The following is a 14,766-nucleotide window of genomic DNA, read 5'->3' on the forward strand; positions in this document are numbered from 1 at the left end:
TTTTCAGACAGTTTTGAGGAAAACAAGAAGATCAAAACCAATCCTTGACCTTCACCATTCCCTGACCTGAAGTCAAGTGCAGTTAGATTTTCACCAATCCTCATCCCCTCCTTTGTCACACAGGAAACCTAAATCCAAGGCTTGCTGCTCATTTCATCAGGTCTGGGGATCCTGTTTTGTATTGAAAATACAGAGGCTACTTTAAAGTGTACTTCCAAGCACAAAACTTCTAATAAAAACAGAGAAACAGCTCCCTGAAAATATTTTCAGCACAAATGCACCCAACTGAATTCATAGGCTTTTCTAAGCCAATAAACCACTTCTTTGCTACATCACAGTTGCAGCTGTAGAAAGGGACCTTTTAGAACACACACATTTTCATACCTGTAGCAGAGCTTTCTGGTCAGATCACATCTGTACATGTGTGAATTTAAAATATGAGCTTAATGCAAAAAGCTTTGAAGCTGCAGCCCTTTAAGATCTCACTAATAGGAGATTGAGTCCTCTCTGAACATTGTACCAGCAACCACTTCCAAACCTAAAGTCATTTGTATTACAGCAGACTACATCTACCTCACCTGAGCATCAAGGAACTCATTTTAAATCAGTCCCATAAGCTTCACTGGGAAGAGCAGGTGTTCAACACCTTTGCAAAATCAAGTCATTTGATGGGTTGTTGAATGCTGTAAACTCAAGCCTGGTGTTTAAACTCATTCAGAAAGCTTAGAGGAGTAAGACCTAGAGCCATGGTCTGTAAGAGCCTGCCCTCCAGCTAGGTCATTCCCAGTGCCATTGCTTTCCATGTGCATATTCAGACAAGACAGTAACTACAGCATTAACTAATAAGACATAAATCTAAATTATCATTGGTTGGGAAACAAAATTTCCTTCAAAATCCTTACAATTTGCTTCTTGGAAATGCTTTGCACCTCCTGCTAGATGCACCCAGACTTCTGGATGCGATGCTCTATGGACAGGCTAATAGAGGGCAGGTGAAAAATCATTAAAGCTCTACCTCCATTTTTTTAAAGTGGGACATTACTCAAATCAATTGTTTTTACAAGGATACCTGAGACCAAGCATGAACGTTTGGACACTGAAAGACCAGTTTCCAACACGCTTAGACTAGTTTCTAACGATGTCCCAAGAGCCATCCCACTATACGTTTTCTTCTTTGCTCTTGACTTCCAGTAATGCAAATAACGTTCCACACTTCACTTGCAAAATGCTGCTCTTCATTATCCTCTGCTCAACTTCACTCAGAAAATAAAATAGGGAAAATCTTACCATTTACTGTCTATGGCCCTTGAGCAAACCAACCTCTCAAGGAGTAATATTTAAAGGAGAACGTTTTTTCTTCAGCCTTCACTGCTGTTCCCTGCCTATGCTTTCTGCTTTGCATGGATCAAAACAGCACACTTTTCTCAGCTAGAAAGACCTTTTTTTCCCCCTGTAAACGTGGTAAATCATTTTCGTTCCCATTATAAAGTGCAGAGGACATACTTTACTGCAGCTACCGATAATTACAAACTCAGGAACTAACGTGGGTTGGTTTGGGATTAGTTTTCCCCGTAGTTGCAAAGGGTAAGCAGCCAGCCAGCAGCAACGGTAGACCAGTCAATGCTACGAACGCAAACCCCAGCGCATCCTGTGCCAAGGCCGGATCTGCAATCAGCTCGGCACGGACGGAATCTATCACCTGCAGCTACCGCACCGTCTTATAGACCCAAATTTGCCTCCCAGGGAAACCGGAGGACGCAGGAACCGCCGTGCCCGTGTGACGGGCTGCAGTCCCATCCGGCCGCGGGCAATCCGCCGATCCCGCGGGAGGATGCTCCCGACCCGCCGGGAACCCCCCGCACGACCCCAGCCCCGGCGGCAGCTCGGGGCCGCGGCGCGGATCGCGGGCTGGCCAATAGGAGCGCGGGCCGCGGTGCGTCTCGGCCAATCAGCGCCCGCCGGCCGGGCGCGCTCGGGGACCGGGCAGCAGCGCCCGGCACCGGTCGCCCCGTGGCCAGCGCCCGCCCGGGGCCCGCGGCCGGGCAAAGGCCGAGCCCCGAGCTCCGAGCTCCGCCCCGCCGCCGGCTGCGCGGCCCGATGGGCCTGATGGAGCCCCGCGGCTGCCGAGCCGCGCCTGCTTTCACACCCAGATGCTTCCTCCCCGTGTTGGCCCGGATCTCGGAGGTTTCGGGAGAACGTTGTCGCTTCATCCCTTGACCGAGCGAGACAATAAACCGAAATGACGGAGCACTGGCAGGGGCTGCCCAGATGGGCTGTGGAGGCTCCTTCTCTGGAGACATTCAAACCCAGCTGGACGAGTTCCTGTGTGCCCTGCTCTAGGTGGTCCTGCTCTGGCAGGGGGGTTGCACTGGATGAGCTTTGCAGGTCCCTTCCAGCCCTTGGGAGTCTGTGATTCTGTGAAATGTAATTAATGAACTAAAACCACGCTAAAATTATAAAACAACCATCATCACCTAGCCCTTGTCCCGGGATGGCCCGCGCAGCGCAGCGCGCAGTACCCGCACATGAGCATCGGTACCCGCATCCCCAGCGCGGTTCCCCGCACAGGAGCCGCACCGGGCCCCATCGAGCCGCCGGAGCTCGGGCTGGGAGCTGCCACCCGGAGAACCACCACCGGGGCTGCAGCAGTGGAGCGGAGGGTCGCATGCCCGGCCGGGCCAGAGGAGCTTGCACTGGAGTGGGCGAGGATGGAGCCCTAAAAACGAGATGTGGCAGAATTTGTCCCGCGTCTCCCCCATGCATCCTGAGTTTTTAAAAAGCACTTTTTTTTGTTCCTCTCTGTTGTTTTTATTCTCGACATCGGTTGGTTGCAGTTGGTTATATTTAGCTCGGCTTGTGTCTTACCGCCTAGTTCAAAGGCCACATTAATGTCTCCATTACATAATTCACAGCGATGGATTGCCCCGAGTACCTGTTGTGGTAAAGGTAGCCTTAAGTGTTACGATTCGATGGGACGCTTCTATTAAAACTCACAAACTCCACTGACACGGAAATAATTCCCCATCACTGTTTTGTTATTCTCCCCTTTGCCATGACCTCATGGCGCATCCCTCCCCAGCGGCAGCTCCGTGCTGGGTGCCTTTCTTTGGGAAAGCAGCAGATAAATACTGAAATAAAGAACTGGCCGGCTAAATCGAGGCTCTCACTGCCAGTTCTGTAAATACCAACAGGAATTTCACCTCCGTCGAACGATGAGCAAGATCCCTCCCTCCGCGGGAGAGACTTTTCCCGTTTATTTCCACGACAGACACAACTCGCGTCCTGGGATAAAAGTGAATCGAGTAAGTGGGGTTTTAGTGCACTAGCCTAGGCAAAGAAAAAGAATAAAGGCTTAAAATTCAAATTAAAAACCTATAGCTCTTCAATCTAAATCAAATCTGTAAAGGAAACCCAAGCCTGGCATTCGAATTCCCATTTCCTATTACTATCAAGCACGTTTAGCCTTAAACGAAGGATGAGGTTTGTATTTGAGATGCTTTCAGCGTCCTATTTGAGGTTCTTTCAGATGATGAGAGTGATTTGTTTGTATTTCACATTGCCTCACCTACAGCCCGGCCTGAAATAGGGCCCGATCCTATAAACTCGCAGTCTCCTGACTGTCCGTTGCAACCGGAGAGATTTCCCATCTGCTTCGGAATTGTGAAGTACACAAGGAGAGAGGAGTTGGGAAGACAGGACAAGCTCCCTCCTGTCTCCTCTGCCTGTCCCTGCGCAGACTCCAGCCAAAAGCACCGGCTCGGACTTGGGCGGGGAGAGCCGCACAGCTGGCAGTGCCCGCACCGCTGGCAGTGCCCGCACAGCTGGCAGCTCGCTACCGGCAGCTTGACGCCGTTCAGTCCGGTGACCTGGAGGATTTTCCAGGGGAAACGGATGTTTTTACCACAGTGTTTTAGAGAGCTGAGGGGTTTTTTATATTGATCTCGTTTCAGATTTTCATACCGACAGCACAGGATCGTTTCCCTCAGATAAAAGAAGGATTCTAGAGAAGGTTGGTTGTTAATGGGGCACAAAAACAAACAGAGAAAGCAGATTAAGCATGTTCAGCCTTTTGCATCTCTGCGCTGGCCCTGTGGCAAAAAAAACAAACCAAATCAAACCAAACAAACAAAAACCTTGCTGTTTTCCAAAAGTAATAGACGAAGGGAGGAACAAAGTGGATTCTGATGGTTTGTTTTGACGACTGAGAGAAGGAGAATATTCAGAAGAAATATTCAGAGGCATATCCTTTAGAGTCTGACTTCTGAATACAGTAGGATCTGGCCCGAGCTCCTGATGATCAAAAGTGTTTTGGAGAAACACAAGATGCCGCTAGCAGCGGTTCAGCAACCAACCAGACAAACAGTAGTTTGTCAGTAACTTTATTTTCTTTAAAAAAAAAAGGAAAAAATTCGCATGACAAACTGGAACCAAGACCAAAATACTGTATCCACTGTACATCATTCATTAGAAAACAAACATACATCACATTTGTATTCTACCAAACAGAGAGTGTATTTCCTTTAAAATTATATAGTGCGTGCTTTTAGATTCATGCTTTTCAATATTTATTTTACATTTGTTACTCAAATATTATCTGTTATAAATAATTGCAACTTGATCAAATGATGCACCTGTTATCACGTGGGAACCTCTTCAGTGCTGGCAAGTGTGGCTTTTTGTTGTCTTTTTCTGTCTTTCCAAAAAAGCGGGTGGTATTGCTTTTATTAGGACCCGAGAAAGCACATCTGAAGTGTCAAATAAAGTGTACAGCTGCCAGAGGCGCTCGCAGTCCCGGGATGGTGCTGAGCCCCACGGCCCGGACCGCCGGAACAAACGTCGGGAGAGTACATAGAAAAAAAAATCGTCTCCAAAAGGCACAATTTCCTCGACACAAAGGTACAATAAAAATATATGGCCACTGAAACAAGGGCGCGGATGGGGAAGCCGTGCCTCTCCGACGGGATCGCGGGCAGCCCTGCGTTTTGCCCCACTCCCCCATCCCGCCCCTCTCCCGGCTCTCTCCCGGCCCCGCGGCTGCAACGCCCGCCCGCGTTCCCCCGCGACGCGTTCTCCCGTGGGACCGCCCCGGGAGCTCCGAGTCAGCGGGGTGCGGGGGCTGCATCGCGCCCCTCGCCCGCCCCGCCCCGGCCGCGCCCCCGCATCACTGCTCGCGGTTCCTGCTTCCACTCTCCGGGTCGCTCTGGTCGTCGGTGAAACAGACGTCCACGTCGCTTTCGTTGTCAGTCTTTTGCTCCTGCTCGGGGTGCGGGTAGCCAGAGTCACTCTTGTCCTCGGCCACCTTGCCGAGGCTCTGCCCCGGATGCCGGGACTTGACGTGCCGCTCCAGGTCCCGGCGCCGCACCAGCACCTTGCCGCAGTACTCGCAGCGGTAGGGCGTGTTGCCCTCGGCGTGCAGGCGGATGTGCTTGTTGAGGTTGCTGGGGTCCCCAAAGGGCCGCAAGCACACCTTGCACTTGAGCGGCTTGTAGCCGGTGTGAGTCCGCATGTGGATCTTCAGCCCGTACTTGCGGGAGTACAGCTTCCCGCAGTACAGACACAGGTGCCCGGTCTTGGGCTTCCCGCCGGCCGCCCCCGCCGCCCCCGCCGGCAGCGCGTCCAGCCGCCCGCGGCCCTTCTCGGCCGCCAGCTCGGAGAGCTGCTGCGTGTGCATGGCGATCTCCCGGTCGATGCTGGCCAGCGAGCCCAGCTCGGCGGCGTGCAGCCCCCGCCGCCGGCCCTCCGAAGTACGACACCGACTCGGGGTACTTGAGGAGGCCACCGAGGTGCAGCTTCAGCGGATAGTAGGGCGCGGCACCGTAGAGCAGCTCCCCGTTGTAGACGGTGAGCGGCATCACCGGCAGCCCGCACTCGCCCGCGTACGCCTTCAGCCCCTCGAAGGGCGGCAGCGCGAAGCGCTCCAGCGCGCCGCCGGGCAGCGGCGGGTAGCGGGCGGGCGGCAGGGCGGCGGCGGGCAGCGCCCGCTCCACCTGCCGGAACGCTGAGGCCTCCTCCAGGGGTGAGAGCAGCGGGAAGGCGCGGAGCCCGCCGCCGCACGCCAGCCCCGCCGCCGCCGCCGCCGCCGCAGGGGCGGCCTCGCCCGGCAGCGCCCCGCACTTGGGCGGCGCGTCGGCGGCGGCGCGTCCCGCCTTCAGCCCCCCCAGCAGCTTGGAGAAGCCGAGGGCGCCGGCGCCCCGCGCCTCGTCCCGCAGCGGCCCGGCGGGGCGGAAGGCCGAGCGCGCCCCGGGGCACAGAGCCAGCCCGTTGCCGCCCGCCGGCCCCAGCAGCGGCCCCGGCCCGCGGGCGGCCCCCACGCTCATGTCCAGGGCGCGCTCCTGCTCCTCCTTTCCCACCGCCCGCTTGGGCGGCCCGGGCTTGGCGAGCGGCGGGGAGGAGGCGGCGGCCTCCCGCTTGACGGCCTCCCGCGGGCCGCAGCCGGGGGGCGGGTGGCCGCGCAGGGCGGCGGCCGGCGGCTCCTTCGCGGGGAGGCCGAAGGCGGCGGCGGCGGGACGGCCGTGGTCGTGGTGGAGGAAGGGCCGGCCGTGGCTCAGCGCGCAGTGGAAGTGGACGTGTGCCTTGAGGCTGTTGGGGTACTTGAAGGTCCTCCAGCAGTACCAGCAGATGTACCGCTCCTCCCCTGCGGAGGCAAGCGGAGAGGCCCGTCAGCGCTGGCCGCGCACCCCCCGCGCACCCCCGCGCCTCCCCGCGCCTCCCCGCGCCCCGCCGCCCCGTGCCGTGCCGTGCCGTCCCGCGGTGCGGTGCGGGCTCTGCGCTCCCGCGGACGGCGCGCCGTGGTGCCGCGGGGGGAGCAGCTGCTGCGGTCGTCTGTCGGGGGGCCCATCTGTTGGCGTTTGCAGAAGAGGTAGCGTATGTCAGGGAGTCGGCTGCACCGAACAAAGGCCAATCTAATGATCGTGAGCCCCTCATTACGCGGCGAGACAATATCCGATATGTATGGGCCATATGTAATCGTTCCCTTTCAGAGGACAATGCCCTTTGTGCCCTGGCTCCTAAACATTTCGGCTTCTCTCAAGCGGAACAGACCTCGGTGTCCGCGCCTGCGGTGACTGCCCGGCACAGCGGAGGCTTCGCTTTCCTCCTCCTAGTCCTGTTTGCCAGCAGTGTCTTTCCACAGGGGAACGTCTCCCCAGCCCCGACGGCAAAACGCTGCCTCTGTGGGCAGCCTGTTTGTGTACCCTTATCTCTTCCTTCCTTCCTTCCTTCCTTCCTTCCTTCCTTCCTTCCTTCCTTCCTTCCTTCCTTCCTTCCTTCCTTCCTTCCTTCCCTGTCCTCACTTCTCTTTTCCTGCCTGTCTGTATCCGTTTTTTTCTCCTCCCAGTCACACAATGCACCGACCAGACCTTTGAGAAGCCTCCAGCGCTTCCCTGCGTCGCTGCCCGTCCCCAGCCTCGCCTCTCTCCTGAGCCAACACACCGACACGCCAAAGCTCCCAGACAGCTTAGAGGTTGATGGGGTGAAATGGGGCACAAGAGACCTGAGACGGGCAAGGCTTCGGCCCTGCGCTGCGGCAGCCGGGGCACTCGGGGAGGCGGCGGGTCACCGAGGCGGAGATGCTGGCGGTGACCAGCCTGGCGAGAGGGCTTGTAACGACGCCTTTAGGCCGGGATCAGCCCGTGGCCGCTGCGAACGAAACGCTGTCTTCCTCTCCGAGAGAAACTTGGGAGCGAACTCGCGTGGAGTGATCCGCCACTGCCGCATATGTCTGACCGCCTGTGTCCTTGCCGTCGTGCCTGCCTTGCTTTCCTCACCTGCCGTGGAGCGAAGGTCGCAGCCTCACTAAGTCGTTGGATGTATTTTTTCGCCCCGTCGAGGAAAGATGGAGGTGGGAGCGTATCTGCCCGAGCCCGGAGCGGGAAGCAGCCGCAAGCCCACCGGCTTGCCTTGTGAAATGAGTCGGACCGAGGGACATGTGGACACAGACCCCCACAGACCCACTCTGGCTGCCGTCGTCTGCCTTTGGCGGTTCTCGCCAACGACTTGCTTTGGCCCTGCTTGTCTTCGGCAAAACCGGCTGCCTCCGTGTTCCACCAAGCCCGGAGCTTTCCCCGGCTCAGCTCCAGTCCAACCACCATCGCTCGGGAGAAAAAAAACCCGAACGAACAAAAAAACCTAATGAAAAACACCCCCTTCTCATCACGGTAAACCTAAAATAAATGGGTTCAAACACACACTTCCGAAGTTTTGTTTTGCTTTAAAAAATCAAATCTCTGCATTTCCTCTGCCCCACGTTGGTTGGTTGAGTTTGGGTTGGGGTTTGGGTTTTTTCAGTGTTCTTTCCTTAAAAGAGCGCTTCATAATTTCCATACGTTTCTTCTGAGTTCGTATTAATCAGCCTGGAAACTGTGGGGCCGGAGACAGCAAATCCGCCGGGTCAATCTGTAATTAAGCCTCACTTCGACGGGACGGGGAAGATGCCACACGCCGAGAGCATCTCGCAGACCTGAGCTTTCTCGCTCCCATTTCGCCTCGAGTGGTACTGGTACCCATGCACGGGAGAGGGATGCTGGGCTGGGGGAGGGGGGCATCATGTCCTTCTTCCTGTAGCTGAAACCTCTCCAAAGCCCGGGATTTTCGAGGGGTTGATCCACGCTCTCTCCATCTTGACTGTGGGGGACAGAGGCGCCACCCAAGAGTAGCTTTTCCGGGTATAGTTTTAGTACAAATTGGGATCTGGGCTCTTGCGCATCGCAGGGGTCGGACGGGACATGAGCAACCGACGGCCGGAGTTTCGGCAGTCGCCTCTCCAGGCCCGATCCAGATCACCCTGCGGAGCAGGCAGCCTTGAGCGAGGGGAAGGGCTCGGCCCCTCGTCGGATCATGCCCCTTTCTCAGTGGCATCACCGGGCTGAACGATCTTCTTTCTGCTCAGGGCAGGAGTAGGCGGAGTTGCCCCGTCAGAGATGGGCCAGTGCCCGCAGGTCGCCGGGAGCCGCCGCCACCCTGCCGTCGGAGCCGCCCGACGGGTGAACTTTGAGAGGAATCGTCTTCTTTTGCCCCATTTAATTTGCTGCCATGAACATCGATGTAATTCCGGCCCAGAACCAACTTGAGGGTTGGAGCAAGCTCCCCCAGACGAGCGTCTTCCCCTTCCTGATAGCCTCCCATATTCTTATCTGAGCGTGATTTGATGCCAACTGAGTTTTTTTACCCTTACCGACGAGTATCTGTTTTGACTTGCCCATGTGAATCTATGCCCACGGTAACCTAAAAAGTCTCGGAAGCTCTGAGCGAGGAGCATGCAAGGTAAAGCCGCTATTTTGAAAATCTACCAGACCAAATTGCCGCCTTGCATTGCATAACAACACCCGCCTCGTTCCACAGAAATCCCATTTGCCTATCAAAAGATCATTAAATTGTGCCGATGACGGAACGACTCGAGGCACGGGGACCTTTCCACACGCTAACGAGTTAATAGATCACCCTTTAAATATAAGCAGATGGACGCTTAGTTTAAAGGGTGGCAGGTTAGAAGTCGCTGCAGCTGCGCTTGGCACTAATGTTTCTGAGAGCGTGTGTTGCAAGGGCCCGCGTTTGCCTACCGCGGTTTGAGCTCCCTTCAAGGGTCTCAATAAAACAGGGCTCGGTTTGTTTCATTTCATTTGCTTGCTCTAAAACGAATGCCCGAATCTGTACCTTTCTCGTCGTGAGTCGGGGTGGCCGTGACGGGGATGTCAAACCACTGGGCCAGGGGGTTGGAGTACCAGACGGTGAGTTCCTCGCCAGGCTGGACATCTCGCAGCGCCCGGTAGAAAATCTGCGAGGGGGAGAAAGCAAACTTCTTCAGGAGGCTTGAGAGGGGAGGCAGGTGGCAGAGAGCGGTACCAGGCCGGCCCGGAGCAGCGGGTGGGGTACCTGTCCTCCCGGCAGATCCGCAACAGCCTCCAGTGTCTGCTCTTGGGAGTTTCGGGCAGCCCGGATTAACCCTATCCACTCCAAAGCGGAGCTCCCGGCTTCATCCACTAATTCCCCTCTCACCATCCGCACCTGGAAGACAGGGAGCACCGCGGTCACTTCCACGCCAGACGGAACAGAAAGAAAGCACAGAGCTTACCCAGCCCTTTTCCCCTGCCCGCCCTGCCTTGTCCGGCTTGACCGCACGGAGCAGCTGTCTTGAGCATCGCAGCTCAGAGGCAGCGGGGAGAGCATCGCGGTTTGTCGCCGGTTTGACTCTTCCATCCTTACCCAACTTCGGGTAGAACCTTCTTTGGCTCGCAGGTGCCTTGGCAGAGCTGCGGCTGCCCTGGAAGGGGGGATGCTGATGTGCGAGGGTAAGGATGGAAGAGCCCGGGACCAGCGGGGACTTGCAGCATTAAGACGTCCAACCGCACCTTTTCCAGCTGCTGCGTTTAGCTAAACGATGTATTAAATGCCCAGGTAAGATTTGTTGGTTTTAAGGGTTTGTGCGACCTCTGAGTCCGTGCAAAACAATCGCGGCGTACACGGCTTGCAGGGAGACGGGAAAAGGGAAAGGGGAGAGGATTTTGTTTAGCTACAAAGTCTCTGCAGCCCCATACTTCATAATCTGCTTGCCTATACAAAGAGAAAATGAAGTGCCCATTCCCTGAATGACCGTGCAATAAAAGTCATCAGAACAAAGCAGTCTAAAGCGAGAAACCAAGGGAGCCAGATGAGAAATAAATTTGAGTGGGCTGGCAGAGCGTTTAAAAACAATTAAAGGTCATTAAAAATCCGAGCGGAACGCGTGAGCCGCGGCTGCCCCGGGGGGGTGGAAGAAGGACTCTCATCCGCAGCCCCCTGAAGACCCTGATGGACGGGGCGAGTGCCCTTCGCCTGCTCGCTCCTTCCCCGCTAGGACACCGACTGCCCGCGGAGCTAATAGCCGGGTGGCCGTCCCCCCTTTCCAGCTCCGGCTCTGGAAGTCGTTTGCGACCGAGCTGTGCTCTGGGTTGCCCCGACACCTGCGACCCGCACCCCGCCGCCGACCCCCGGGGACCCCTGTCCACTCGCCCAACGCTCCCCTCCGGCTCCAGCCAAAGGATCCGGGCCGAGGAAAGGGATGGAGGGCGAGGGAGCACGATGTCGAGCCAAAGGAAGAAATAAGTCGGTGCGTTTGCCTCTTCCCCCTCCTCCCGCCCTGGACAAAACCCGAGGGCTGAGAAAGCCGCATGCCGCCGTCTCGCCGTGGCTCCAGCGGCCAGCAGCCAGCCGTGGCACGTCCTGGCCCTGCCAGGGAACGGGCAGTGCCCGAGCGAGTGGAGCCCTGTGGAACGGGGCCAGGCGATGGAACCAGCGCCCGCCGGCACCGGGCGGGGGGACCAGCGTCCGCGGACACCGGGCACGGGGATGCGGCGCCGCTTTCTGCACGTCTGTGTCCAAGGTGGGGGCACGTCCGCTCCTTCGAGAGAGCCCCCGGGTGCCCTGTCGTCGTCGGGGAGGCTGGCCGGGCTAGCGAAGCCCCGGCGCTGGGGAAGGGGGGGAAGAGGGCACGGGCGGGCAGGCTTTCCCGGCAAAGCCACGAGGAGACATCTCGGAATGCTCTGGAAACGCTTCCCCTTCTTTTCCTGGCTCGCTCTAAGCAGGGAGGATCGAAGAGAGAAGGGAGAAGAGCAACCTCTTCTCCCAAGCCGTCTTCCCCCGAGCCAACGAAAACCCAAGGTCCAGCGGTGCAGGAGAGACCGTCGGGAAATACCTTTTTTTTGGGTCCTGGCTCCCTGCGGTCTGACAGGTACTTGCCCAGTTTGAAGATGCCCGGGACAGGTCCCAGGCGCAGCCCGGCCGGGATGCAGCTCTCGGCGCTGACGCTGGCGGCCGGAGCTCTGCCGCTTTGCATCGCTGCCTCTGCCTGGGAGCGCTCGGGAACCCCAACTACTTAAGGGGGCCGGAGTGACAGCGGCGGGCGGCGGGGAGGAGGAGGAGGATGAGCACAGGCGTATCTCCGCCCGCAGAGTGACGCGGCGGTGTGTGGACGCCGGCTTTTCAACGGGAGCAGGAGGGGTACCCCTTGGCAGGGGGATGCTCTGGGGCGCAGAGTTTGGTGAGAGAGTTTGGCTTCTCGAGCAGCTGCGGAGTCCCATCCAAGAGGGTCACATGGAGCCTTTCCCTAACCCTCCTGCATAATCAGGCGGGGTGAATGGCTGGCAGACAATGGGCCAGGCGACCTTCCCATTCCTAAAAATCCAATTTGTCAAGGGCAAAGAAAAGGCGCTGGTGAATCAAAGGTCTGGAGGGACCATTAATCCTCAGCATGGGGTATTGTCCCAGAGACAGTTACGATATTTTAAGTGACAAATCCACTGTATAATTTCTCCATAAATTTTACTTCCTTTTATTGTTCCTCGACAAACCAGTTTTGGAAAATAAGTGACTATTTTAAGTCTACTTGGCTGAGCCTTTTCAGGTTTAATATACTTCAAAGATTTTTAATTCTCTTCCCTTGGCTTTATTGTAAAGGAGATTAAACAAAGAGATGGAGAATGTTTTGAGGACTTGTTAAGTTCTATTGATTCCCGGCGTGTGCCATACAGAAATTGGGCAGGTACTTGATGGGAAAACACCAGAAAATACCTACACTTTTTTTCTCTCCTTTTTTTTCCACCCCCTTTTATTTATTTTTTTTTAAGAACGACCATATTACCATTTCAGTGGCTTTGGTTTCAGGCCAGTAATCTGCTCAGAAAAGCTTTGATCCTTAAACAGGATGAATAGCACAAGATATGAGCCGCCTTAGCCCCTGTAAAACACATCCCACTGCATCTGCGAGCGCTAGGGAAGCTGTGTCTGCGGTTCATGAGATTAAGAAGTAGAGAAGGGAGGAAATAGAGACGTACAGTCCCCAGGAAACGGAGAGGCATGGCCAGCACTTAACACAGCTGGCTAGCAAACAGCCTGCAGCTGGATTCCTTCTTTAATGCAGCTATAGACTCCCCTCTCCCACCCGCAAAATCGCTTGTACCAAGGCTTATTTCGGAGATGGAACCTTCCAAAAGCCACTGTAAATAAAGCCAGAGCGAAGCGATTCGAACAGATGAATCCGCGCCCCTCCTCTTCGCGTTTTAATTAAGATACAACGAGGCACTAGGATTAAATCAATCACTTTATCATTCAGGCTGGGTACATGTCACAGGATTTTTCCAGGAGCTGAAAAGGAAAGGTGCGCGGCTTTTTTTTCTCACGCACATGCAACAGCCCAGGTGTGCCTGTCAGAGCGAAAAGCACAGCACTAAATTCAGTTGCCACTGTCGCTTTTATAGTCCTGTCTAATTCCCGCTAGCAGGTTTTCTCCTCTCTATACCTCGTAGCTCACCAAAAGGATTTCTGAACCTTTCTCCTGCGAAAGAGCAGTTGCACATGCAGGTTTTACTCCTCGATGTCAAAAGCAATCGCATACAGTGAGCTTTTCCCTTTATTTCTTGGGGTTTTTTTCTTTCCCTGCCCTTTTTTTTTCCCCTAATAGTCAGATCTCATAAATTTCAAAAGAAAAACCAAAAAGCCACGCTTAGAGGTGTATTTGCTGACAGGAGCCAGTTAACCGAGCGGACTCTTCTCGGGTGACTCCGTTTTCTGCAAGAAAACACCTTGGCACGTCGCTTTCCATGTGATCGTTAGCGTGGGCTTGACTCTGGATGGTTTTTTGGCTCCGTCACGAGTGGCACCGTGGGAGCGAGGGCTACGGGGTTATTCACGGGGAACGAGAGCGATTCTGAACCGGCGAGTCTGACGATTTGGCGGTTGCAGAGTTGCTCTTTCCCCTCTCCTTCCCCAGCACTGAGTGGGGGGAGCACAGAAAGCTCAGCCTGGCAAATCGCCGCTGCTGCTGTGCTGATGTTCGCCCACGTCCAGCTGCCAACCCGACGGCCACCCTTCACTCGGTTGGAGTGAGCCCTGAAACATCGGGGTGGCGGCGGCCAACAGAGGGCTGTCCGCACCGTCCATGCCGTGCTCCCCCGGCCGGGCCCGGAGCGACGGCCGGGGCTGGGGGTCGAGAGCCGGGATGGGCACGGGGTGCAGCCGGGGCCGGGGTCGAAGCTTGCTGGCCGGTGCTGGGTCCGGATGAGCTGCGGATGTATTCTGAGGAGATAAAAGTGGCGGCCGCCCCCCCGCACGCAGCATCGATGCTCATCGATCGCATCTCTCCGTGGTGCGACGGCAGGGACCGTCCCGGCAGCGCGGGGGGGAGACGTCTTTTACACTTCTGCAGGGACGGGAAGGGACGTATTGGGGTGGGGTGGGGTGGGGGAAGAGGATGTGGGGAACTGAAGATGACCCCTTTGATCAGCGGCCTGAATGGGGAAAAAGGGATAAACAAGAAGTGGAGGGCAATAAATTTAAGCCATGAACATGTCCCTGTAACCTCTGGCCTGGCCACTTGAGGATGAGTCCGGGTTGAAATGCCGGGAGCCGCAGAGGTAGCGAGCGGGCTTTTCAGGCGACCAAGGTACCCGACTGCTCCGCCTCGGGAGCCGCTCCCCCCCGGGCCTTAATGAGCCAAAAAGCGTGAACGACACGCGAACAATTTTATCAATAGGACCATGTAAAGGCCGACTGTGAGGAAAGTTATTTATTAATATAGCCGATTGTGACTGGTTCCCATCCACTCAGAAAAGAAAAGCCCTTGCTCTGGAAGCATTCACACCAGTTCTCCAATTTTTATTCTGTCCTATGGCTCAAAGTTGAAGTTCCCCAAGTGAAATAAATTGTCCACAAAAGAGGAAAGGAACCACATTTTCTTTTATTTTTCCTTCCCTAAAAAGGAAGGGTGAAACCGATCTAATGTGCCCACTGGAGCAA

The 14,766-nt window shown here is 55.9% G+C and overlaps 1 protein-coding gene across 1 annotated transcript; it reads right to left on the bottom strand.

Moving 5' to 3' along the window:
- Positions 1–5,161: 5,161 nt before the first annotated feature.
- PRDM13 (PR/SET domain 13) lies at positions 5,162–11,809 on the bottom strand. Its single transcript, XM_061991268.1, is given in 5 exon segments — positions 5,162–5,725; positions 5,727–6,634; positions 9,652–9,772; positions 9,871–10,002; positions 11,669–11,809. Coding segments are annotated over 5 exon segments (1,866 nt in total).
- Between the last annotated feature and the right edge of the window lie 2,957 nt (positions 11,810–14,766).

This window comes from Colius striatus, chromosome 2 (genome assembly GCF_028858725.1).
Source record: "Colius striatus isolate bColStr4 chromosome 2, bColStr4.1.hap1, whole genome shotgun sequence".
NCBI lineage: Eukaryota > Metazoa > Chordata > Aves > Coliiformes > Coliidae > Colius > Colius striatus.